The sequence below is a fragment of the Elephas maximus genome, chromosome 3, assembly GCF_024166365.1.
Source record: "Elephas maximus indicus isolate mEleMax1 chromosome 3, mEleMax1 primary haplotype, whole genome shotgun sequence".
In the NCBI taxonomy this organism is placed as follows: domain Eukaryota; kingdom Metazoa; phylum Chordata; class Mammalia; order Proboscidea; family Elephantidae; genus Elephas; species Elephas maximus.
The window spans coordinates 214,299,710-214,326,840 of NC_064821.1; the positions used below are offsets into that span (position 1 = coordinate 214,299,710).

Genomic DNA, 27,131 nt, shown 5'->3' on the forward strand with positions numbered 1-27,131 from the left:
TCAGGTCCATTGTATTGTCATGGCACTAGAAGCTCAATAAAAAACGTGTTTGTATTTAATCTCTGTGTATAGGCTCTTTCCTAAAATTTTATTTTATTCATTTATTTATTTTATTGTGCTTTAGGTTAAAGTTTACAGAGCAAATTAATTTCTCATTAAACAGTTAATACACATATTGTTTTGTGACATTGGTTGCCAACCCTGAGACATGTCAACACTCTCCCCTTCTCGACCTCAGTTTCCCCATTTCCATTTGTCCAGTTTTCCTGTCCCTTCTTGCCTCCTTGTCCTTGCCCCCCCCCCCAGGCTGTCATGCCCATTTAGTGTCATATACATGGTTGAACTACATGTGTTATTGTTTGGTTCACGTGCCTGTCTAATCTTTGGCTGAAGGGTGAACCTCAGAAGTAACTTCAGTACTCAGTTAAAAGGGTGTCCAGGGACCATACTGCTGGAGTTTCTCCAGTCTCTGTCAGACCAGTAAGTCTGTTTTTTTTTTTGTGTGTGTGTGTGTGTGAGTTGGAATTTTGTTCTACATTTTTCTCCAGCCTTTACTGTGATCCCTGTCAGAGCAGTCGGTGGTGGTAGCCAGGCGCCATCTAGTTGTGCTGGGCTCAGTCTGGTGGAGGCTGTGGTAGTTGTGGCCCATTAGTCCGTTGGACTAATCTTTGCCTCGTGTCTTTGGTTTTCTTCATTTTCCCTTGCTCCAGGTGGGGTGCGACCAGTAGGCATATCTTAGATGGTCATTCGCAAGCTTTTAGGACCCCAGACGCTTCTCACCAAAGTAGGATGTAGAACATTTTCTTTATAAACTATATTATGCCAATTGAGCTAGATGTCCCCTGAGACTGTGGTCTCCAGCCCTCAGCCCAGCAACTTGGTCCCTCAGGGAGTTTGGGTGTGTCTATGAAGCTTCTATGAAGCTTGCCTTGGGCAAGTTGTACTGACTTCCCCAGTATTGAGTACTGTCTTACCCTTCACCAAAGTTAAAAAAAAATTACCACTTATCAGTTGTCTAGTTAGAGTTTTTCCCTCCTCACAACTCCTCTCCCTCGTAACCATCAAAGATGGTTTCTTTCTATGTGTAAACCTTTTCAACTCAAGTTTTTATAATAGTGGTCTCATACAATGTTTGTTATTTTGTGATTGACTTATCTCACTCAGCATAATGCCTTCCAGACTCGTCCATGTTGTGAGATGTTTCAAAGATTCATTGCTCTTCTTTATCTGTGCTTAGTATTCCATCGTGTGTATGTATCATAGTTTGTTTATTCGTTCATCTGTTGATGGGCACCTAGGTTGTTTCCATCTTTTTGCTATTGTGAACAATGCTGCAATGAACATGGGTGTGCATATGTGTGTTTGTGTGATGATTCTTATTCTCTAGTATATATTCCTAGGAGTGGGATTGCTGAATTGTATAGTATTTCTATCTCTAGCTTTTTAAGGAAGTGCCATATCGTTTTCCAAAATTGTTGTACCGTTTTGCATTCCCACCCGCAGTTCCAATCTCCCCACAGCCTCTCCAACATTTGTTATTTTCTGGTTTTTTTTTCATTAGTGCCGGTAACATTGGGGCGAGATGGTATCTCACTGTAGTTTTGATTTGCATTTCTCTAACGGCTAGTGATCACTAGCATTTCCTCAGGTGTCAGCCTCTTGAATGTCTTCTTGGCTAAGTGTCTTGTTAATATCTTTTGCTCATTTTTAATTGGATTATTTGTCTTTTTATTGTAGAGGTGTTGGATTTTCCTACAGATTTTAGAGATTAGAACCTTGACAGATACATCGTAGCCAGAAGTTTTTTCCCAGTCTGTAGGTTCTCTTTTCACTCTTTTGGTGCAATCTTTTGATGAGCATAAGTGTTTAATTTTTAGAATATCCCAGTTGCCTAGCTTATCTTCTGGTGTCTCAGTATTGTTAGTTATGGTTTGTATCCTATTTATACCATATATTAACGCTCTTAGTGTTGATCCTATTTTTCTTCCATTGTCTTTATAATTTTTGGTTTTATAATTACGTCTGTGATCCATTTTGAATTAGTTTGTGGAAAATTTTATTTCATTTAGACAAAATTCATCGTTTTTAAGTGTACAGTGTTGTTTTGTCTTTTTGTATGGTCACAAGATTGTGCAACCATCACCCACTATCTAATTCCAGAAGACTCCAACACCTCCAAAAGAAACCACATACCCACTAGCAGTTGCTCTCTATTTCTCTCTCAGTCCCTGGCAACCACTGATTTGCTTTCTGTTTCTACAGATTTGCCTATTTTGGATCTTTCAGTGAACGTGACCTTGTTTGGAAATAGGGTCTTAAAGATGTTACCAGTTAGGTTAACATGATGGTGGGTCCTAATCCTATATGAGTGGTATCTTTATAAAAGACGAGAAATACACAGAGACGGGGAGACCTTGCGATTCCACAGCCGCAGGTCCAGAAACTGACACCTGGAGCTACTAGAAGCCAGGAGAGAGGCATGGGACAGATTCTTCCTCAAAGCCTCAGGAGGCATAAACGCAGCCAGCACCCTAATCTTGAATTCCTAGCCTCCAGAACCTTCAGAAAATAAATTTCTGTTCTTGCAAGCACTCACGGTTAAGACATTGGATCGGACAGCCAAGACAGTGAGAGTGGGTAGAAAAGAGCAAAGCACTGAGCACCGGAGCATTTCAAAAGTTTGGAGGTTGGAGAGATGACGGAGAATCAACAGTTGAAACAGTGAAGGAAGAACCAGGGAGACAGCAGGACAATCAGGAGTGTGCGGTATTCTGGAAGCCAAGGGAAGAAGGCTTCAGCCATGCTGCTAACTAGTTAAATAGGATAGAATTGGTTGTTGGCTTTAGCAAAGTGGGAGACCTCAGCAAGAGAAGTCTCTGTGAAGTTGTGTGATTGGAAGCCTGATTGGACAACGTTCAAGATGGATTTGGCAGAGAGGATTTAGAGGCTAGATATTTCCTTTGGGGGTAAACACATTAGAGGAGCCCTGGTGGCACAGTGGGTAAGCAATCGGCTCCTAACGGTGGTTCAAACCTACCAGCTGCTCCAGGAGAGAAAGATGTAGCAGTCAGCTTCCACGAAGATTACAGCCTTGGAAACCCTATGATGCAGTTCTACTCTGTCCTGTAGGGTCACTAAGAGTCGGAATTGACTTGACGGCAACGGACCAGAAAACACGTTAGCATTCGCTGGTCTCCCTGGCTCTAGTTTTGTCTTCACTTCAGCATCTCACCCAAGGTCCTGCCAGAAGTGCAGCTTGATAATCAAGAGCACAGGCTTTAGAAACGACTGTCCTGGGTTCAAAACCCGAAGTGTTTCTTCCCATGTGTGTGACTAAGGCAACTTTCTTAACTTCAGTAAGATTCTTTAAGACATTGATAATAATAGTATCTACTTTGAAATGATACTGTAAAGACTGGACAATGTAATAAATACGGAGTGCTCAGCCATGTATGTCAGTTGTTATTGCTGTTGTTAGGTGCCACGGAGTGGGTTTCAACTCATAGCAACTCTGTGTGCAACAGAAGGAAACGCTGCCTGGTCCTGAGCCACCTCACAATCTTTGTTACGTTTGAGCCTGTTGTCGCAGCCACTGTGTCAGTCTATCTTGCTGAGATCTTCCTCTTTTTCGCTGACCTCCTGCTTTACTAAGCACGGTGTCCTTCTCCAGCGACCGATGCCTCCTGATTTCACGTCCAAAGTAGGTGAGACGTAGTCTCTCCGTCTTCGCTTCTAAGGATCATTCTGACTGTAGTTCTTTCAAAACAGACTTGTTTTGTTCTTTTGGCAGTTCACATGTCAGTTATGCTTCCCCAAATTCCTCAATTCCTTTCCATTGCCCTTCCTCATATGTGTCTTAATTTCATACGCAGTCTTATTCCCTCACACTTTATACCCCAGCAATATAAAAGACCTTGTAAATCCCCAAGCTCCCCACAGGGCAGAAAGCTAGTTGACTCTCTTCAGGGCTTTACCTCAGGAAGTGAAGTGCCATTAACAAGAATCACCAGCAGGTGGTGAGCAAGGAAAGAGGGAGGAGAAGGAAGGGAATCCAATCAAGTCCCATGGTGAGCTCTACTGAAGTTTGGCAGGCATTGTACATTTGTCTGAGACACAGTTGATGGCGTGATGTTTGCAGTTATCAGGACCCTTGCCATGGATAGCTAAGAGTTAGTCCAGTGATTATCGAAATAAAAGGAAAGTGAGACAGAGAGAGAGAAAGGGTGAGAGAGAAGGGAAAAAAACGGGGGGGGGGGGGCGCGTGGAGAGGAAGGGAAGAAAAAAAGAAGAAAGGAAAGGATGGTAGGAGAGAAAGAAGGGAAAACTCAACAACAGCGAACACCCTCCAGGTCAGCTCAGAGACTCATTTCTCTCAGAGTACGTGATAGAGGCCAGGCTAAGAAAACCAGTTGCCACTGAGTGGATTCTCTTGTCCTGTAGGGTCACTATGAGTCGGAATCGTCTTGACGGCAAAGGGAATGGGAAGCACGTTAGCATTTGCTGGTCTCCCCAGCTCTAATTTTGTCTTCACCTCAGCATGTCATCCAAGGTCCTGCCAGAAGTGCAGCTTAATGATCAAGAGCACAGGCTTTAGAAATGATGTCCTGGGTTCAAAACCATAGGGTTTCCAAGGAGCGGGCGGTGGATTTGAACTGCTGGCCTTTTGGTTGGCGGCAAGCTCTTAACCACTGCACCATCAGGCTAAGAAAGGGGTGGAGAAAAAGAAGAGAGAAGAGGAGGAGGAAGGGGAGGGGAAGGAGAGGAGGAGGAGGGTGTGAGGCTTGGATAGAGAGATAAAAGAAAGCAACCCTTCCTGGTGACACTCGGCACAGCCTGTAGTCTGCGTGCAGTGCAGGCAGCTCCCTTCGGTCAAGGACCAGAGACCCCTGCTGCTGAGCGGAGAGTCTCAGCTGAAGAACTGGGGAGGCGCCCGGCAAAGCCATGGTGAGCCTGTTAGCCTAAAAGAGTTCCAGCTGCTCAGACTGAACTCTTCCTTGGAATTGCAGAGGCAGGTGGCAAAGGGCAAGAAGTAACACATTTCATTTTTGCTAAAAACAAAATAACTTGAGAATGTGGTTAGAGTCTCACGGTGGTCCTAGAATCTCTGCTCTCGGATAAGCTCAGTTCCTCTCCTTGGCTTTGCCTCTGAAGCGATTCTTGCTTGAAGAGGTGTTATCTTGTTGAAATTAGCACTTTTGCAACTAGACGCAGTGGTTACCTGAGAAATGATAACACTTCAGAAACTATGGTTTTTAAGGTGTGCAAAACATTAGTGGTCTTGATATTTGAGTTGCTCAGGATATGTTTCTTTTTATTGGAAAAAAAAAATTGAAGAATCTCTTTTCTTTCCTGGTGTCTGGCTATCTAATTCTTTTAGGTACTTGAGGCAGTGACCCAGCATAATTGTGTGAGGTTATAACATTAAATCTAGACATTATTAGGTTGTTATTTACCAAAGAGCACTTTAAAGAGATACATACTATATATCAGTTTGATCTAACAGCTCAGCAGAAAAGTAGGTACCAAAAAATTACTGAAAGTAGGGGGAAAAATGATCAGCAACTTGAGACTAAAACATGAAAAAAGTGGATCGGTTTTGAGGTGGATTTTCAACGCTACTTTTTCCCATTGTGTCTGAGAAATCTTTTACCTCAGATGTGCTTAGCAGGCATATGTGTTTTATTTTGAGCTTTAAGACACTTGTACGCACCTCCTTGAGGTGCTGGAAACTTGTGGTTTAAGAGTATAAATTTCAATACAACGTGTACTTTATTGGCAGGTGTTTCGGTGGGAATGTGAGAGCCCTCGGAGGGGCTTGTGGAATGTCTTCAAGCTGTGGGTCTGGATGGTGCTGTCTTGCGGTATGTTATGACACTTGGAATTGCTAAACCTTTTTCACTTGTGCCCATTTTTCTTAAATAGCACTGGGTGTACATAGTCTCAGGAAAATCACTAGGTAGACAGCTGTTAATTCTACCCTTTCCGTGAATGTCCGTTTTCTCCCCCTTACCTTCAGTACTTTCCCAGAATCCTAACCTTATCTTAGGAGTCCTGGCAGGTGCAAACGGTTAAGCGCCTGATTGCAAGCCAAAAGGTTGGTGGTTTGAACCCACCCAGAGGTGCCTCAGAAAACAGGCCTGGTGATCTGCTTCCAAAAGGTCACAGCCTTGAAAACCCGGTGGACCAGTTCTGTTCTGCACACATGTGGTCAGTATGAGTCGGGATCGACTGATGGCCCCTAACAACCATCCCCTATCTTTACTTGCCACACGCCTTGCTGCAGAGGCCAAATCCTGATAATCCCTCAAAAATCTCCAATTATGAAGGAATAAAGTCTATTAAAAAATATCTAATAAGGCACTTACAATCTGTACCAAGCATTTAGCACTCTGCCTTCTATTTTTTAATGGTTTATTGTATACCGATGTCATTTCTACAACTGAACTGTGAGCTTCTTGAGAGCAGGGGCCATAGCCTATAGGGTTTTTTTTTTTTTTTTTTGTCCTTTTCCCGTTGATGTGACAAGTTTCTTGTCTGATTCTTGAAGACTCTCCAGCAATTCCTTTGAATCTTCTTTCAAATGTCCTAAGTAAGCTAATGTCTTCTTACTCCGTAGCTCGGATTTTCAGCTCTGACTAAACACAACTACTCTGCCCCTCACGCATTCCTTATACCATGTCCGCCTGTGGCACCCAGCATTCTTTTTATCCAACATGTATTGACTGAGTCTCTGTGAAGTGCCAAGGACTGTTCTGGGCACCGAAGACAATGGCCGTGAACAGAGCAATTACTTCCCTTTTGGAGCTTACACTCTAGCGGAATGCTCCTTTAAAATATCTGTTTGAAACATTTGTTTTATGATGTTCTTTATCCATGAAGCGTTCCTGTTTACCAGCTGTCTGTTCATATCTGATATATTTAATTTGATCATGATTATATTTTCTTTGTCTTTGTTATTCCTTGCTCGTAAATTTTAGGAGACTATAAGAATTGGATCTGATTTCTTTGGTACTTTCCCTACACATCGTGAAAACTCAACAAATGTTGATGGCTGTGAACACTTTTACTGTATACTAGCATTTCACATCAATCATACCACGCTTAGAGTGGTATATGTTACTGTGGGGTCATTGTGTCATTGCGTTGGTTAGTTTTCTTCTAAGCCTTCATGTTTGAAGCACACGTATGATCACTAAACATCATCGGTTGAGTCTTTGTGTGCTGCGCACGATCTAATCAATTTCAGAATCCTACGTCATTTGCTTTTGTAAATTGTTCTTTTTTTTTAATTACACAATTAGATACATAAGGCTTGGCTCTGTACTGAGGCTTTATCAGAATCAGAGCTTCCTGTGGTAAATAGTATCTTTTTGGTCAGAAAGAGACTACTTAAAGATATGTCGTTGTTATTCCTGTCCTCATTTTGCTACTTAAATTAGTTTTAAATGATCGGCAACCTCGAGGCAAAAGAAATGCCAGCTTCTAAAACTGGTTGGTTAAATGTTGCTTGAATTTTGAGAAAAAAATATTTTATGAAAATAAATCTGAGGAAGCTGCCAAATTTATCTAAAATAGAGTTATGAGTAAGAGCGATATAAAACCAGACGGTCTTTAAGTTCTACTTCAAATCTGCAACCAAAGGTTCTGAGGCCCCGAGCAGCTCCCGTGTGCTCTCTGGATCTGTTTCCTCATCTCTAAGTTGGAGGTCCGCTTGGATGAGCCCTTGGTTCTTTCGGCTGTAACATTATGTGAGTCTATATGGTTCAAGTTGTTGTCTTTCAGATTTCATGCAGCGTCTTGGGACCCACTGCTGGACTTACCATTATTCTGAAACGACCATGAACTGGGCAAATGCTAGAGTGTTCTGCCAGAAATATTACACAGATTTAATTGCCATACAAAACAAGCAGGAAATTGAGTACCTGGGGGATACGCTTCCCTTCAGACCTACTTACTACTGGATAGGAATACGGAAGATACGCGGGGTATGGACTTGGGTGGGAACCAACAAGTCTCTCACTGAAGAAGCAGAGAACTGGGGAGATGGGGAGCCCAACAACAAGAAATCCAAGGAGGACTGTGTGGAGATCTATATCAAGAGGTCCAAAGACAAAGGGAAGTGGAATGATGATGCCTGCCACAAGGCAAAGACAGCCCTCTGTTATACAGGTAGGGAGTGACCATACTGCTATGCTACTGGGACTCAGGGATGCAGGGGAGTAGAACCAGTTGTTAACGCATTCTAAAATACTTCTCATCCTCTAAGGAAGCTTGAATCATGTCATTTCTGGGCATTTTTGGTGTTTGAGGCTAATCTCTACACCCCCAAATGATTTCCCTAATTGAAGATACATCAAAATGATAAGCACATGTGGAAAGTAAGGAGGAAGGGTGAGATACCTGGTGCCCCTGATACCAAGGAAGGGGAGCAGAAGTAGAGAGAAGAGGGAATTGATGTCTTGGACTCACATTGCCTGTTTCCTCACTGTAATATAGAGGGCTAGGTGCCACATGAGGAGCCCTGGTAGCACAGTAGTTAAAGTGCTTGGCTGCTAACCGAAAGCTCAGCAGTTCCAACCCATCAGCTGCTCTGTGGGAGAAAGATGTGGTAACCTGCTTCTGTAAAGATCACATGACTCGATGGCAATGGGTTAGGTGCCACGTGTTTCCTTCCTTATATAATTCTGTATATATTCTTTATAATCCTATTTAATTCTATATGATGAGACATCGCACTCTGTGGTATGTGAAAACTGTAAAAAACCATTATAACTGTTCCAAAACAGAATTTTCCAATTCATATTTTAACAAGGAAGGACAGGTAATTTGGTCTTCTGTAAATTGGACTCTGTTAATTTTAGCAAGTTCGGACTTTTTTTTTTTTTTTTTAATCCTACTACTTTCTAAAAAGAAAGAGACTGCCAAGCATACTGCAGAAATGATTGGGATCAAGGCATCATTTAACCTAGTTATTACAATAAAAAGCAATTTCAAGAGTTTCAATGAAACTATTGCTATTTGTAAGCTCATTCTAATTGCAAACTAATGACTATGGTTATATGGTTATATGCTACATAAATAAAAAATCTTAGCATGATTTTTATGCAAAAATGCTATGAATATAAAAAAGAACCTTGCTTATTTGTTTAAGACAAAAAGTTATCTATGTCTAAAGAAATAAGTAGGAGTGCTAAAAGTAATCTCGTTAAAATAAATGTTTTTCTGACTTCCTTAAAGCTTCTTGCCAGCCCTGGTCATGCAGCGGCCACGGAGAATGTGTGGAAATCATCAATAATTACACCTGCAACTGTGATGTGGGGTACTATGGGCCCCAGTGTCAGTTTGGTAAGCCCCTTTCCTTTTTTGTTACTTCCTGTGTAGAGTCACAAGGGTTATAATAGTTTATGGAAGTTGGTTGGGATGAAATGATACTAGCCATTCGGAGAAATGGGAAGTTTTCAGTCAGAACACTGTACTTTCACAATATTTTTACCTTTCCGTAAAGGTTTTGTAATTCAATGCCTTAGTTACCTAGTGCTGACTTAACAAAAGTACAACAAGTGGATGGCTTTAACAGTTTATTCTCCCACAGTTTAGGAGGCTAGAAGTCCAAATTCAGGGCACCAGCTCCAGGGGAAGGTTTTCTCTCTCTGTCAGCTTTTGGGGAAGGTCCTTGTCATCAATCTTACCCTGGTCCAGGAGGTTTTCAGTGCAGAGACCCCAGATCCAAAGGATGAGCTCTGCTCCTGGTGATTCTTTCTTGGTGGCATCAGGTCCCTCTCCACTCTGCTCACTTCTCTCTTTTATATCTCAAAAGAGATTGACTCAAGATACAACCGAATTCTGGAGATTGTGTCCTGCCTCATTAACATAACTACCTCTAATCCTACCTCATTGACATCATAGAGGTTAGGATTTATGACACATAGGATAATTACATCAGATCACAAAATGGCGGATAACCACACAATACTGGGAATCACGGCCTAGACAAGTTAACATACACAATTCAATCCATAAAATTTAGCATGAAGTATCAATTCACTTTTTAACAAGTCTTTCTGAGCACCCAAAAAGAATATGGTGTTGGAATAAATGCAATAAGGGTTATAATAATGAATCAGAGTTGGTAGTTTCCTGCTCTTGAGGAGCTCACAATCTCACAAGCTTGTTGGATTAATTAGAACTCTAGAGTCTGAAGTAAACCATACTATTTGTCATTAGGAGAGTGTCTTATTTATCTAGTGCTGCTGTAACAGAATTACCACAAATTGGGTAGCTTATAAGAACAGAAATTTATTTTCTCAGTTCTGGAAGCTAAAAGTTCAAATCGGGGTCTCAGTTGTGTAGATTCCATTTGTGAGCTTCTCCCCTAGTTTGTGGTGTCTACTAGTGATCCTTGGTATTCTTTGGTGTCTGTCTTCCCCCTGTGTGTGTCTCTGTGTCTATTCTGGTCTTTTTATAATTCAGAAGTGATTAGGATTAGGATTTGCCCTATGCTGATATGGCCTCGTTAACATAACAAAAGAAAAACCTATTTCCAAACAGGATCACATGCACAGACACAAGGGCCAGGAATTCAACATGTATTTTAGAGGGACACAATTCAATCTATAACAAAGTGTAAATTACCCAGAAGATAATCTTGCCTTTTTTTCTTCTTTTTTTTCTGTATAGCCTTCAAAGTCATTACAGGTACATTACATATACCATTATGTGAACATTTCATCAAAAAGAAAAGTTCACATAATGGTACATGGTATATGTTAGAGATATATAATAGTAAATTCAACAAACTTACTTTGGGATGGGTATTTCAGGAGATACAAAGACAAATCTAATATAGATTCTGCCCTTAAAGGGTTTACAGTTAGCTAGCGGGCATTATATATGCTCATAATTGAGTTAGATGGAAAGTAAGATAAGCTGGAATAAGCTTGGGGAGACTGGAGACTCCTTAATGAAGAAATCCGGCCTGTATTTGACAATGCGAGGCTCCTCCGTGTCTTAACACCTGCTTTTAGGGCAACTTTCCTAGAAGTGCATAAGGCGCATTGGAAAGCAGAGAGAGGGAAGATGGAGAATCATTAGGACTCGATTGTTATGATTGAGAGTTGTCTTGGTGGAAACGTAAAGGAGAAAATACACAGTTTCAAAGTCATGGAGTCTTTGACCCAGTCAACTCACCTCTGAAAGAAACATCAATTACTTTGATTGATACTAGTCAGGTTTCAAAACTACATGTGAAGTATCTGATGCACAAAACAGAAAATTATAAAAAGAAAAAAGCAATGTTTTTAAAGAATAGATAAAGAAAGTCAATATGAATTTAAATGTCAACTACTGGAATAGCTCTAACTCAATTCACTCCATCCCTGAACCATGACTCCTAGCCATACTTTACCTTCACCCCAGTTGTGGACTTTTTTTTTTTTAATCTCTGTTTCGTTGGCATACCCATTTCACTTCTTTTTTGAACATTTCCTTCTTTTTTTGTCTTAACTTCTGTCATATTACCCCTCCCCCGCCCCCCGGTGGTTTTTCTACCTGTTTTCTACGGTTTCTTTGTGGGTACTTACCCAACCCTATTAACTATTGTTATTTCTCAGCTTCTGTGTGTTGTCTATTGCTCTTCTGACTCCACATGCCCCATTTAGTCAAACTTACCAATTCTAGTGAACTCACAAATCTATGTGAGTTTAAGACTAACAAGCCTGTGTCTCTAGATCTGAACTCCAAATATGCTAAAAATATCCTTCAGGATGCCTGAAAGACTTTGTAAAATAAATTGTCTCCAACCATCTTTGCTTGTTGTATTCCTTACCTCAGTATTTGGTACCACCGTTTACACGGACACCCTGGTGTGAGACTTACTTACGTTTATGTGAGGCACCATACTACTAATTTCACAGCTTATTCTAAATTTTCTGCTACTTGCCAGCTCTGCTACTCTTGCCCTCATTATCTTTCTCCTGGACTATTGCAGTAGTTTTCTAGCTGTTCCACAACTTTAAATTTGTTTCCTCAAACACATTATTCATACTGCAGGAAGACTGATCAATGAACAACAAACACCACCATACAAATGTGACCTTCCATCTTTTAATTTCTAACAGTCATTTGTCCTATAAGATGAAATCTAAGCTCCTCAAGGCCAAGAGTAATGCCTGACATATAGTAGGTACTCAATAAATCAATGAAAACATATAAGAGCATTTTGTCTTGTCTTCTTTCTCCCTAAACTTGTATCACATCATTCCCTAACTCCTTTCTCTCTAGCAACATCAAACTGCTTATAGTTCTCTACATTTATTATATGCTGCATTGCATCTCATTGACTTTGCTTTTGGCCTTCTCTCTCATTTTTCACATGGCTAACATACTTGTTCATCTTTAAGCCATACTTCAGGGACCATTTCTTCTGGAAAGTTTTCATTGGACCCCAAGTCAGGCTAAGTGTCCCTATTCTGTTTTCCCATAGTTTCATGTATTTCTTTCTTATTCATCCCACTTTGGTTGAAGCCACCTGTCTGTCTGCCCTGGTAGACTGATGGTTCCTTGAAGTCAGTAAGTGTCCTGTTTATCATTGCATCTGTAGGACTCAGCATTATGCCTGGAATGTATCAGGCGTATATATATATGTGGGCCTGAATTGAGTTGGACAATGTAATCTACATTAATTTGGACTTGTACCGTAGGTGGAAAATATCAAAATTCTTCTAATTCCTAGAGTTCCTTCTTCACTGAAACCTGAAGAGCAAGATCAGAACAATGGCTAAAATTCGGTAGATAAAAAATAAAACACAATTGTTAGAATATTTGCCCAAATAGCATGGCAAGCTCTAACACTCAAAGACTAATTTCCAAGTCTTAATTTGATCTACTGCACCACAAATTAAAGAAAGACAATTAATATAGTTTCTGGAGAGAGTTGTCCAAATCGGAAGAGCCAAATTTCCAAAACTGACTTAAAAAAAAAAAAACCCACTGCCGTCAAGTCAATTCCGACTCATAGTGACCCTATAGGACAGAGTAGAACTGCCCCATAGAGTTTCCAAGGAGCACCTGGCAGATCCAAACTGCCAACCTCTTGGTTAACAGCCATAGCACTTAACCACTACGGCACCAGGGTTTCAGGGTTTCCTTAGAGAGGGTGAAATAGAATCGAGGCCAAGATGCTTGCTGAGGCTGTGTCTTATTCCCTTGTAAAGAAGACTGATTAAAGAGCCACTCTTTCTCCATACTCTCCATATTCTAGCATACTTAGGAGTTCCACTATGATAGTTATTTCCAGGGCCGAGCTGGTCATTCCCATGCAAACCTACCTGAGTTTAAGAATTCTTTCCTCAGAAAAAACCGAAGATAAGAATAAGACTAGCTCAGGTTTCATTAGGATTCCTATGAGCTAGGCTGTGTTCTAAGCCCTTGACTTGCATTAAATCCTTCCACTGCCACACCAATGATATGAAGCTGATACAATTATCATTATCTTTCTTTTATAGATGAAGAAATTGAAGCTGGAGGGGTTAAGTAGCCTTGCCTACAGACACATGGTTATCAAGTGGCAGAGCTAGGATTCAAACCCAGGTATCAGGTCCTCTTAGCACCACCTGAGACTATTTTTTTTCTCATTGAAGTGGTTCAGTGTAAGCCGTTGGAGGCTCCAGAGCTGGGTATCATGGCCTGTACTCACCCTTTAGGAGACTTCAGCTTCAGCTCACAGTGTATCTTCAATTGCTCTGAGGGAACAAACTTAATTGGGATTGAAGAAACTACTTGTGGAGCATTTGGAAACTGGTCATCTCTGGAACCATCCTGTCAAGGTGAGTAACTGTTCAGACTAGAGGCTTTGTAATGGAGGTCCTGGGTTTATAGGCTGAGAAAACACGGCAGAGTCTGGCTAAGAAGTCTGTCTACTCTTCTGGACCATAATTTAACCTAAATTAGATTATAATCTGATGCTTCCCAAAGGGGTTATTGTTATCAAAATTAGAAAAGAAAACCCCAAACAAAAAATAGCCAGCAAATATGCTGTTACCTCTGAAGCTATCTCGCAGTGTACACAGTTACAGCAGTGCAGCAAGGTCAAGCTGTATTTTTTCTTTTCTTGTTTTATTGCCATGGCATACATAATCAGTCTTGTTGAATTTGTTTAACTTTGGCTTCCTTCTCGTCTCAATAATACCTACTTTATGTGGTGTCCTACTTAACACCAACCAGTTTCCTCCTCAGGGAACAGAGAACTTCTTTGATTGTTTTATTTGTTTGATTCTTGAAACCATCTTTTACTTTCCCCCTCTGCAAACTCTCTGCAGAATAACAACTGCTTTGAGAAACAAAAATGCATCCTTTAATCTTTTTTTTTTTTTCATTTGAAATATGTGTGTTTGTTTTTTTCCTTCTTAAAAAAAAGGTTACTCCTGTATGGGAGAAAATTGCACTTTTGAAGATTTGATTACACCTTCTACACTCAAACTCTTGACTCACCAGTTTAAATGTTTGATTTTCAAAAGAACTATCAAAATCCTTTATTTAACTCATAGAACTAATTCAACCTGCTGAATTTTATAGAAGTTGAGTGACATGTTTTAGACAGTTGGGGTGTTTTTCAAACCTACGTTGGTAGATTTCAAGAATGTGTGAAAGGGTGCAGATTCTCCATGTTCTCTGAGAATGTTGCCTAAGAGCTCTGGAGCAGAGGCCCAGTGACCTGACATGCCCTTAGAGACCCACCACGGCTGAAATAGCAGCCTGGAGCGGCCCCTCCCTCCACCCCTCAGGCTTTGATGCTCTCTCAGCTTCAACTCCATCTCACCATCCCCCATCATTCTCAAGAAAATAAGGTCTGGAAGCATTAGCAGAAGGAATTACTGGAAGGTTCATGTGAATGGTTTCACAGATGAATTAGGCATTTTGGCAAAAAACGTTTGGTCAAGGAGGGTGTCTACTCAGAAATACTGATTTTTTGTTTTTGTCTCTCACTGAAGTGATTCAGTGTGAGCCGCTAGCAGCACCTGACTTGGGGACCATGAACTGTAGTCACACCCTGGCCACCTTCAGCTTTACCTCCACATGCACCTTCAGCTGCTCAGAGGGAACTGAGTTGATCGGGGAGAAAGAAACTATTTGTGGATCATCTGGAATCTGGTCCAGCCCTAGTCCAATATGTCAGAGTGAGTAAGTTTGGTCAGAAACACTGTAGACATAAAGGTGGAAGTGATGGATGAGTGATGGTCTGGAAGGATCTATTTAACATTTGAATTTTGTTTTGCTAAATGTATGTGGCTTAAATATGAATTTATACTCATTAACTTACTGTCAAGACTGTTCATGCTCCTCCTTCAGTGATGGCCATTCCTTTCTCTTTTTTTGGCCAATTCTCAACTCTTCACATCTTATCTCTTAAAATCTAAACCCACTGTCTTTACCACTTCACTTCTTATTTTTTCTTCTATTCTGCTACAACCTGACTTCTCTGTTATCCCATTGAAATGACCACTAATTCCCCAAATAGTGTATATTTCTCAATTATGTTAAGCTAATGCCTCCCAGGAAACCCTGGTGGTGTAGTGGTTAAGTGCTACAGCTGCTAACCAAAGGGTTGGCAGTTCAAATCCACCAGGTGCTCCTTGGGAACTCTATGGGCAGTTCTACTCTGTCCTATAGGGTCGCTATGAGTCGGAATCGACTCTACGGCACTGGGTTTGGTTTGGTTTTTGTTAATGCTTCCCAACTCTGTCTTTGCAAGAGAAGGACTGTGTCTTCCTCATCCTTGTACACTGTCTTCCTGTCAGTGTGCATATTGAAATGGAAAACGATTCATTGCATGTGTATTTACTACAAAAAAATTCGCATATGAAAAAAAAGCTACTTGAGCCCTCTCTTGAGACTTCTGCAGCCAAGGCAAAAGCCTTTAAATGGTAAGATCTTTAGAGACTATCAGAGAAGCTGATCTCCTTTTGATCCTGGGCCAGGGAGTAGATTGTGGGAGCAGAGAGGTGGCATCAGTGTTGTTAGGAGAGGGTTGTATATCAGTGTTATCAAGGATATTTCCTTTTAAAACTGGTTAATATCTATTTGACATGGTGACCCCATGTGTTAAAGAGTAGAACTGCTCCATAGGGTTTCTTTGGCAGCAATCTTTATGGAAGCAGATTGCTAGGCCTTTATTCTGTAATACCACTGGGTGGGTTCAAACCACCAACCTTTAGGTTAGTGGTTGAGTGCAAACCATTTGTGCCACGAATAGTCACAATTGACTAAACAGCAACGGGCTTAGTTTGGAATATCCATTTCCTCATCCAGCCAGTAAGTGCCTTTGGACTGAAACCTCTGGGATCTTGAGCCTCCCCTGCATTACATGTTTGCGTGCAGGGATAGAAGCAACTTAAAAGGACCACCAAGGTAACGTGAAGAATAAGGAACATAGGCCCCGTGCCAACATGCAAAAGTAGGTTCCTTCAATTGATGGGGTCAGAAGACAGATTTTGTGGGTTTTTCATATTGACTTTTTTTTTCAATAAAGTCCGTCAAATGCACTTAGTCTATACTTTCAAGAGATATGTAAATTTATTGTTTTACTTATTTATGGAGCCCTGGCGACCCAGTGGTTAAGAGCCAGCAGCTAACCAGAAGGCTGGCAGCTCAAATCCACCAGTTGCTCCTTGGAAACACTATGGGGCAGTTCTACTCTGCCCTGTAGGGTTGCTATGAGTCAGAACTTACTCGACTGTGACGTGTTTTTTTTTTTTTTTTTACTTATTTGTCAAATAAAAAATTTTTGTATTTTATATTTGACAAATAAGTTTTTTTTTATCTGTCAAAGAAGAGGAGGGAAGTAGTAGGGCTACATCATTTGAGAGACTGATTCTTGTAGGTCCTTGGGTTGTAAACAACAACTGCATGTTATTTGCACAGCTGCTTTAAAATAAAACATTCATATTTTCCTTTGACTGACAAGTTACGTGGTTCAGGTTACTGACTCTTATTTTTCCTGAAGTTGTATCAGGCCTTTTAGCTCTTTGCTGTATTTTAGAGTCCCAACCATTGCACAAGGCCAGGGAACTACATGCAGCGAGGACCACTTCTTGCCAAGAATTGTAGGTACATCTTCCAAAAATTCCATCAATCACAAACCTTGGGATCCATGTTGTATAGGTATTCGGCTAGAGAGACTGGCTCAGTCTTTGTCCTTGGCACAGGCTCATCAGGGGCCTTCCCAGGCCAATTTTCTCATCTGTCAAATGGCGCCAAATGAGCAATGCTTGGGAGATCTAAGGAGGAGAAAAGTAGAATATCATGAGATGGCACTTAAGAAATAATGCTATGTGTCCTGCTGATCTCTCTTTCAGAATTAGATAGGAGTATCTCCAAGATCAAGGAGGGTGATTATAACCCTCTCTTCATTCCGGTGGCAGTCATGGTTACTGCGTTCTCTGGGCTGGCATTTATCATTTGGCTGGCAAGAAGACTAAAAAAAGGTATGTGAGTTTAACTTCATATGAAAAGAATACACCTTTAAAGTGAAAAAAATGTAGAAACCCGCAGGAAATTCAGTGTGATAGATTCAGCTGAAGCAGGAGGCCAAGCTTTATGTTCTGTAGACATCAGTCCCTGGAGACATGTGTAGCAGCTCAGCACACGCCTTGATTAAAATACACACACACAAAATTTACTGTCAAGTCGATTCCGACTCATAGCCACCCTACAGGACAGAGTAGAGCTGTCCCATAGGGCTTCCAAGGAGCAGCTAGTGGATTCAAACTACTGACCTTTTGGTTAGCAGCTGAGCTCTTAACCACGACTTCTCATTCAAAGATCATTTAAAAATATCTACTATGTTCGAGGCACCTGGCTAAGGTGATAACTGCAATAAATCAGATGTTCTAATTGTTCTTTACCTCTTCATTAATTCTGAAAAAGGAATGCACAGCCCCTGTCCTCTAAAAGCCCACATGCCTTTGATTTCACTACTACAATTCCACTAGGGAGTGAATCTAAAGTCCACTATGGTTATCAAGGCACTGGTTCCAAATACCTGACCTCTTCAAGAGCCATGTATGTGTCTGGCTCCTGACATGTGGGATTTGCATTGGTACGGAAAGAAATCCCATGTGTTTTCACCGTGCCTATTCACCAAGGCCGTGAGCTCTCATCAGTGTACCAGATACTCACCTTTCCTTCCACCCTGGGCCATAGAAGAAAAGGGAAGGAGGGGGGCTGCCTTGAGAGGCTAATGTCTGCTTCCCAGGATAGTCACCAGAGAAGAACAGCAGCATCCCTTCCCTTGCCTGGCTCCTGAGTGTATCTGAGTCCTGAAGTGGGACCAACCTGCCCACTGGGAGGACCCGTGGTTTCTGGCAGGGGTTGGGTGTGCACTGTCGCATTTGGCAGCACACACCCAGCAGAAACATTCAATAGGGTGAAATCCATGTACATTAGGCAGTTTTAAGACATTAATGCCTCAAGTTCAGGGTCCATGGATGACCTCAAAACAACTCCTAATCAACTGCCCTGTCCTGCCTTTTACGGGATCGGTTGGTGAGGATTTTCATTTCATTTCCACCAAATTAGTGTGGGTCCAATCACTGAAGATGGTATTAAGGCTGCTCCCCACCCGCACTGGCAATTGTAGTAACATTACCTAGCAATCCTCAATGGTCTTCCACTATGATCGGATCTTTCACCCTAAATTTAAGAATGGGGTGGCCGGTTAGCTTTCTAGCCAACCCAGAAAAAACAACAAGAGAAGTACTGTTGTGCGGGAGGGCTTTAACTGTGCCCTGGGAGCGCTGAGCAGTTAGAGTGCCTCTGCTGTTAGAAGCTTGCCAAGATTGAATCCTTCTATCTTATAATAATGTGCTAAGTACTGAAGGAGGAGCTCTGGTGGTACAAAGGTTAAGCACTCCACCAACTGAAAGGTTGGCAGTTCAAACCTACCCAGCAGCTCTGAGGAAGAAAGACCTAGTGATCTGCTTCCATAAAGATTACAGCCAAGAAAACCCTATGGAGCATGAGGTCTGTCACATGACGCTATAAGTCAGAATTGACTCACAGCACCCAACAACAGTTCTTAAGCACTGTACCTGAGAAAAGAAAATTGACATTTTTCTCTCACTGTTGATTAGCCTTTCCTCTGTCTCTACAGCCAGACCCCAGTCAGGCTTTCTTTCCTCCTACTTTGGGTGAAGGTGGCAGAGCTAAGAGGGTAGAAAATAGAGTGGGCAATTATATGCTGCACTCTGGATAAGGTGGCTATTAGCTAAATAATCATCAAGGACTTTGGGACTGTGAGTTACCTTCATAAGGGGGATATTTATCTCCAAATTCCAAAGTTTAGTAATTTTTTGTAGAAGAGGAAGAATAGAATCGAAGCCATGTGGATTTGGTAAAGGAGTTAGCTGACTAACCCTGATTTCTGAGCAGCAGTGAAAAAGCAGCAAGCTTGTTTTTTAATTTTTTACCTTAGAGTCATTTCTGTACAAGATCTCAAACTGATAACTTGAAAACATGCATGCCCTGCTGTGGGAATCGGTGTGGGGCAAACAGGAAACAGATAACGGGCAGTTAGGCAAGTCACGGTTATGCCAACAGAGAACAGAAGCCCCACAAGTCAGGGCATCTTATCGTAACATTTAAATAGTTTTTCTTGTGCAATATCTTCCATCATGATCTTCTCCAACTCATAAATGACTTTGTGGTCCAAAAATTTTAGTTTTTAAGTGGGTTCTTTGAAACGTGAAGACTATTTTTCCTGTGGAGGCAATGTTGGAAAAGGTGATTAGTTCCCAGGCTAACTCCCCATAACTTCTCTAATGCAAAATGTGGTGGGTTCATTCGCAGTGATAAAAGTCAAAAACAGTAAGGCTGCATATATGCAGTATTCCCGTACTCTGAGAATTCTATCAGCTTTTAGGGTTTAGAAAGCAGGAGAGAGGAGACAGTTGAATTCAGTATTTAGAGCATAGCAGTCAAAATAATGACCAGAATGTTGACCTGTCCCTTCTGTCCTTCGATGGACCTTCTGAATTGGTACCTGGACCCCTGCCGTGGAGGGGCTCCAGAAACGTGTCCCCTGGGGTAGGGGCTTGTCTGTAAACACTCTGTGTTCCCAGCACCATCATTCTCTAACTAGCCACTATTACTGGCCCTGCTTTGTAAATGAGGAAACCATAGCAATGAAGCTATGGGCCAAAAAACCCCCACAAAAAACAAAAAACCCCACTGCTGCCCAGTCAATTCCGACTCATGGTAACGCCATGTGTTACAGAGTAGAACTGTTCCATACAGATTCCTTGATGCATTTTTTTTATGGAAGCAACCTTTAGGCTGGTGGTTGAACGAAAATCGTTTGCATCTCCCAGGGACCTTCTTGCTAGAGACCAAAATCGCTAAAACGCCATATGAAGAGGGGCCAGAGTCAGAGCTCAGAGCCCCATCCAGATGTATCCCTAAAATCACTGGCCTTCAAAGTAATGAGGCTGTTTTTTCCTCAGTTGGGAGAATTTTTCACCCGAGCCGACACACAGGGTTAGAACAGGGCATGAAACTGAACACATGCCTCCCTAGTTCCTTTTTTTTCAAAAATAGACCCTCTCAGTAGGAACAGAGTGTTGCTCATTTATTACTACATGTTTCATTGCTCCTAAAAGAAAATATATCTATAGGAAGACAAAGGGAACCTGAGATTAATTCGGATTTGGTTCTCCCCGCTCAAACGCATTTGGTCCATGTCATCAGTAGGCTAAATTTTGGAAGAAAGATTTAAAGCAGTAATTGCTAACACTTTAAAGGTTTGAAGCAGTAATTGAGCGCTAAGTGCTAGACCCTGGCCTAAACACGCAGAAGATATTTTCTTATTTAAGAGTTTTATCGACCCGTGGAGGAAGGTACAATTATACTTTTTTACAGATGAAGAAATTGTGGTTCACAGAGAGTAAGTAGCTGCTCAAAGACACACTGCAGGTGGCAAATAGGACTTGCACCTGGTTGGATGAGTCTGGAGCTCCGACTTACAGCCACTGAGTATATTGCCTCCAAATCACTCTTTCTCCTCGAAGATCTTTTTTTTTTTTTTTGCTTTTATTTCCTTTGGATCCAAACTCTGTAATTCATTAATTATTTACTTCCTCATACTTTTTTTTTTTTTTTTTTAAAGAATCTAAGTTTAGAAAATGTATTCAGCATAGCAAATGAAAATTAGTTAAAAAATATGCAAGAAAAAGAAGGTAAAAATTTAGGGTACATGAAAATAAGTTTGACCCAGCAGTGAAGTTAGGCTACAAAAATGTGTGTCACCAAGCCCAGCATACTCGGTAGGAAAGGGCCTCAGGTCTGGCTCGGAGTTTCCTTGCAGCCAGTGAAAATGGGAAGCATAAGTAGTGAGGGCCTTCACTGTGTTTGCAAGATAAAATCCCACCAGGTACTAGTTCCCACCCCCGAGGCCAGAGATAAATTCTGGTGGATTCCTACAGAGAAGATGTGGTGGGATATGATGACATGTGTCCTACAGCTTTAACAGCTAAGTCTTTCAGGAAGGAATGGGCAGGCAGGAGCAGATGGCAGGGCAGGAAGGTTCAGCAAGTGAGTGGGCGTATTGGCCCTGCCCACCCGGCCATTCAGCCTCGACTTCTGTCTTAACGAGCAACACACAGAATGGACTGAACCCTGAGAGGTGTGTGCATCATGGGTCTGTTCTGAGTATCTTATGTTTGAATTAGAACCTCTTTACCCCCACAGACAAAAAAAAAAAAACCCCACAGACATAGATAGGACCTACGTAACAAATGCAAGTTAAACTACAAAAGATGATTTTGAGGGTGGCAATCTCCTGTCTCTCTTACTTTAAAAAATTGAAATTGTCTTTTTTGCTAATGCCATTTAATTTTCTTCTCTTTCTTTTCCTTTTTTTTTTTTTCCAGGCAAGAAGTCTCGACAAAGGTAAATTTTATCAGAGGATTTTCCGCATCTGTTGATCCCTTCTCTGCCTTCCTTAACATACTTCCTTTTATAGCTACACACGTTCACCATGTTCATTTCAAAATCCTTGTACAAACGAAGTTTCCAGATAAAGTGATAAATCTACTAGCTTCCTTTAAAAACTGTGTTTTTTAATGCTAGTGGAGCTGAATAAAGATGTGAACAAGTAATACCTAGCAGGAAAGGGCAGTGTTTGCAGGGAGAGCTGTTCTAATTGTCTCTGGGGTTTCTTCGATGCCCGGAAGCACTGTGGTGTATTTCTCCTTGTCCTGGCTGAACATAAGGACCTGAACACAGTATTAATGAACCATTGAATTCAACAAGGATTTATTGAGAAACTAGCATATTCCAGCCCCTAAGAAGAAGGTACAGTTCCAGACTCCAGACCCTCCATACCTAGAACATGAGCATAAACACCTACTGCCCTGAGGAACATTGACCTTCAGAAGTGTAGACAAGGTTGTTGTTGTTAGTTGCCCCCAGTGGATTTCAACTCACGGCAAACCCATGTGTGCCAGAGTAGAGCTGTACTCCATGGGATTTTCAAGGCTGTGACCTTTCGGAAGCAGATCACCGACCTTTCTTCTAAGGTGTCTCTGAGTGGGTTTGAACTGCCAACCTTTTGACTAGTAATTAACCATTTGTGCCACTCAGGGAGCCCAATGGCTTCCTCAAAGAGGCAATATTTTGGTTTGATCTTGAAGCTCAGATTCCTTCAGTTAGGGAAATCACACGCTGAGAAGAGGTGTAGACATAGGAAACTGTAGGAAAGTGAATGTCTCATCTGGCAGGAAGGAAGATGGCAAAATGGGGGGTTAGGGACTTGCTTTTAAGTTTTAAGAATGATAGTGTAGCAAAAAGAGATGGTCCCTGAGGAGGCTGGGTGCTTGACAACCAACCAACCAGATACTTCTTACTGAGCAGCTCTTAGTAGTCCAGTGGGCTGCCGCATAGCCTACAGAAGAGAAACAGAAACATTAAGGCAGCAGAGGCCAGATCATGCAGTAATTTATAAGCCATATTAAGTAGCACAGGCTTATATTGAAATCTTGGGGGGCATCACTAAAGGGGTTTAAGCAGGTGAATGTCATACTGAAATTTACATTTTATGAGAATGACTCTGCATGGCATATGTGGGAGGCGGGTGAGACTGGAGGTGAGAAGAACTGTTTTGGAGGCATTTGACGTTATTTAAGTTAAAGCTGATGGTGCCTGTGTAGAGAAAGAGCAGTGAGGATGGGTTCATGAGGTAAGAGCAGGCAGAATCAACAGAATGTAGTGATTCAGTGGCTAAGAGAGAGAGAACAGTCGAGAAGTTGCCACATTTCTGATCTGGGCTCTGGGGAGCCATTTACTGGGATGGGATCACAAAAGAACGAGAAGTTTTAGAGGTGAGGATCATGGGTTCGGTTTGTACACTTTCAGCTTCGCACATTTATGGCTCATCCACAGTCCCTGGGTCCATCCACAGTATAGGGGATACTTTGGGACAGGGGAAGGATGTGTGAGGGCCCTCACATTACAGGATGTAGCTGCTGCCAAAGGAGTAGGTATGATCATCCAGGGAGAGTGTCCGTTGTGAGGATGGAAGAGGACCTGGGAGAGAGGGTGGGACATGAGGAATGTTAGCGCGTGACAAGTGGGCTAAGGAAAAGGAGAATGAGGATAGGCTGCCAGAGAGGCAGAAGGCCAATGAGGAGAGTGTGAGTTCCTGAGTGCTAAGGAAAGAAGGGAATGCTTATAACAAATGTATCAGAGGGGAGGCTATCTTCAGCGGACAGGAGCTAGGTGGCAAAGGCTAGTGGGGATGAAGAAAGCAGAGGTAGAACACGTAGTCACCTTTTTCAAAAAGCTTGGCTCTGAAGGAAAGGAGAGAGGGGGTGATTGAATGGGGCACAGGACCGAAGAAGATTTTTTTTTTAATTCTATTTTATTACACTATCATCTCTTTAATAGTGTGTAGTTGGGGTCTTAGACCCTTCTCTGGGCTAGCTTTCCTTTTTCTGTGGAAAGGAAACCCACAAAATAAAAAGATTTCTTTCATGCTCACATCCATTGAGTAGAAGTCTTTTCTGGCACAATCTACCCAGAGCTGTTATCTGATTCCCTAGCAGGAACCACCTGTGTTTTAACTGCCACTAGATGGAAGCAGATCAATTCAAATGTTATTAGATGTCCTTGGGGAACATGAAGAGATGCTGACAGGAAAAGGCTCAAGTTAACAGTAGGTTAATTATCACATTAAGCTAATTGCCATGTTAAGTTTAATGGTTCACTGATTTTTACAATGAATCAATCAACAGTTGGTTATTAAACACCTTTGTGTTGGAACGATGCTAGGTTTGACTGGGACACCAAGAGGAGTAAGTCCTTGCTCCTGACCTCAGAAGATTATTATTTAGTTGGGGAGTAAAGACAGAAAGACGGGAAAAAAATTTAGAGCAATACAAGGCGGAGTATGGTAATGGCTGATGCCTTCCGTACTAGAGAAAAGCAGAGATCATTTTGGCTTGATGATCCGGAAGACCTTTTATAGCAGGTGGAGCCTGGGTTGGTGTTTGAAGGGTGGATAGGACTGAGGCATGTGGGGAGAAGCAGGGAAGGCAGCCTAGAGGAGGGAAATGATGTAACAAAGATACGGTGGTGGCACTATGAGAGGGATGTTCAGGGGCCAGTGGTCCAACTGTCTAGAGACCACACAAAATAACCTAGCTAGAGTTGAAACCACCAATGCCCAAGGAGTCAGTCATTCCCCAAACAAAAGCTTACACAAGCAAGCACAGGTGTATGGAGGAGCTGTGAAAGAGAGGTTGGAAGGGAGGGGTGGCCCCATCAACATGGGCCTTGAAATTCTTCACCATAAGGTCTAGAAGGAACCAGCAAAGAAGAGCTACGTGCCTAGCTGCCTTTGGACATGTCTCAGTTACTGACCAAGGCAACATTAATTCATAAAATCATAGAATTTTAGGTCTGCAGAGGGTCTTGGTAGATACTGCATTCAAATTCTTTTTATAGTTGAGCTAACTAATTTTCTTAGAGGCCCTGAGCTAATGACAGAGCTAGTTGATAATAAGAAATAGTTATTGAACATTTATTCCATGCTGTGCACTGTTCTGTCTGACATGTTGTAAATCCTTAACTATTGCCTACAAGCTGGTGGGATAGGTTCTATTAATATCCCCACTTTACAGGTAAAGAAACAGAGGCACAGAGAAATGGAATAGCTAGCCCTAGATCATTGAATAAATGGTAAAACTGAGATTTGAGCCCATCTGGATCCAGAAATCATGCTCTTAAGCCATACACTCAAGACTCTTGACTCCCAGGTTAGCGTTATATGTCCTGGATACCCTCTTCCCACATAATGTGATTTTTTTTTTTTTTTCCAAATTGAAACCATTGTGTGATAGTACTGAGAAGGGTGGGATGGAAGAAATAGGGCATATTTCTAGAACAAGCCAAAGGTTAAAAAACACTATCACACTAAATAACATGTGTCAGTTTTTTTTTTTTTTTAATTGAACTAATTCCCATAGTCCTGTGTGCTTGCTTGTGTAAGCTTTTGTTTGGTGAATGACTGACTCCTTGGGCATTTGTGGTTTCAACTCTAGCTAGGTTATTTTGACTCTTCTGCAAACTGGTTCTGTTTATCATCTCATTTGGTTTCTAGTGTCTAAATTCTGCTAGGGTAAAAGCTACACCCAAGATACACAGGAAGATATGATGCCAACCTCAGAGGAGGGTATAGATGAAATTTGGTCTTCTGAAACAGGTTTTTTTTCTCTATGTTGGCAAACACTTCTGCAGCTGCTGAACTGTGGTTTACCCTGGCAGTTCATCATGAGAGTCAAGTCTCAGAATTTGGTTCTCCTTTTGAAAGGTGCTATTAAAATATACCATAGTTGGTTCTACCCTGTCATTTCCAAGAATATGAGACAATGGCCACAGAAAGTGTCATTTATTTCATGATCCTAAATCTGTCACCATCTCCTGAAATCCTCTCTTATCAAAATCAGGCCTTTAGAATTACCATTGCTCGTGAGTTTTGATTTTCACTAATTTCTCTTCCCATTTGAGCATGTTTTTGTTTATATTTCTGGCTTTCCACTGGTCAAAATCTACCTAAAATGTCCTTCAAAGCCATTAGATCTGGAGGCAAATCCTGTACTTGAAAGATTTCTCAAAGTGAGGTCTGTGGACTAGCAACATAAACATAAAGATCACGGGGGAGCTTGTTAGAAATGCAGAATCTCAGCCCTGTCCCCAAGCCCAAACCCACTGAATCAGAGTCTGCATTTTCATGCGATCCCTGGGTGGTTTGCACCTGAGAGTGTGAGCAGCCTTATTCTAGGGTTCTCTTCCCATTCCTTTGCCTTAGCACATGCCCCATATCTTGTCCAACCCAACGGAAAGACAATTCCTTCACTCCTCACCTTTAGTGAATATTTATCTTTACTATTAACACTTTAATTTTTAAACTCCTTAATTTAATTTAATTTAATTTAATTTATAATCTCTCATTTTTCATTCAGCATGAATGATGCATATTAAACTACCATCTGTGAAAGAAAATTTCTGGGATACTAGAGAGCCATTGGATCCTTCAAATCCCCCATGAAAAGTTTCCCATGACAGCGTGTCCTATGTGAAGATGAGCTACATTTCCTTCAGTGCATCTAGAAAGATTTCTACTTGACCAGCAGCTCTTTCTGCTCCATTTTACCCTCATCACCCCTCCCTCCAGCCCACAGGTGTGGTTGTATATTGCTTAGTCTTTTATTTTCTTTCCCGGGGAGAAACAAATAAAGCCACAGGGGAAAAGATGACTGTGAAGTATGAAGAGGTCCAGTTGTGCTCTCTTTCTTGACTCCCGTCTTCTGTTTCAGTTCAAGCCTGTACCTGCTGACATACACTTCTGAATACAGTGAAAATTAGTTCCATATAGAACTACAGACTCAGTTTTGTGGCAGATCAAATTTAATCTCCCATCCATGGTACAAGGTCCTTTGGTGGTGCAAGCAGATTGCAATCGAATGCTAACCTAAAGGCTGCTGGTTCAAACCCACCCAGCAGCTCTGTGAAAGAAAGGGCCTGGCGATCTAGTTCCATAAAAATCATAGGGGAAAAGAATCTACCAGCAGTTCTGCTCTGTA

At 41.6% G+C, this 27,131-nt stretch overlaps 1 protein-coding gene across 2 annotated transcripts; it reads left to right on the forward strand.

Annotated features, from left to right (window-relative positions):
- The first annotated feature begins 4,802 nt into the window (after positions 1–4,802).
- Positions 4,803–26,804, forward strand: SELL (selectin L). 2 transcript variants are annotated; one of them, XM_049881305.1, is made up of 9 exons: positions 4,804–4,944; positions 5,780–5,861; positions 7,783–8,169; positions 9,238–9,345; positions 13,638–13,823; positions 14,988–15,173; positions 17,352–17,480; positions 21,921–21,939; positions 26,511–26,804. In XM_049881305.1, exons 1-9 carry the CDS (start codon positions 4,942–4,944, stop codon positions 26,527–26,529), a joined length of 1,119 nt encoding a protein of 372 aa, XP_049737262.1. In that variant the 5' UTR covers positions 4,804–4,941; the 3' UTR covers positions 26,530–26,804. The 2 variants fall into 2 exon arrangements, with proteins under 2 accessions (XP_049737263.1, XP_049737262.1); XM_049881306.1 differs by lacking the exon at positions 14,988–15,173 and having other exon boundaries at positions 4,803–4,944.
- Positions 26,805–27,131: the final 327 nt, after the last annotated feature.

Coding starts and splice junctions, on each gene's coding strand:
- SELL (XM_049881305.1), top strand. Junction 9,346..13,637: donor TGGGCCCCAGTGTCAGTTTG/GTAAGCCCCTTT, acceptor TTCTCATTGAAG/TGGTTCAGTGTAAGCCGTTG. Junction 13,824..14,987: donor TCTGGAACCATCCTGTCAAG/GTGAGTAACTGT, acceptor CTCTCACTGAAG/TGATTCAGTGTGAGCCGCTA.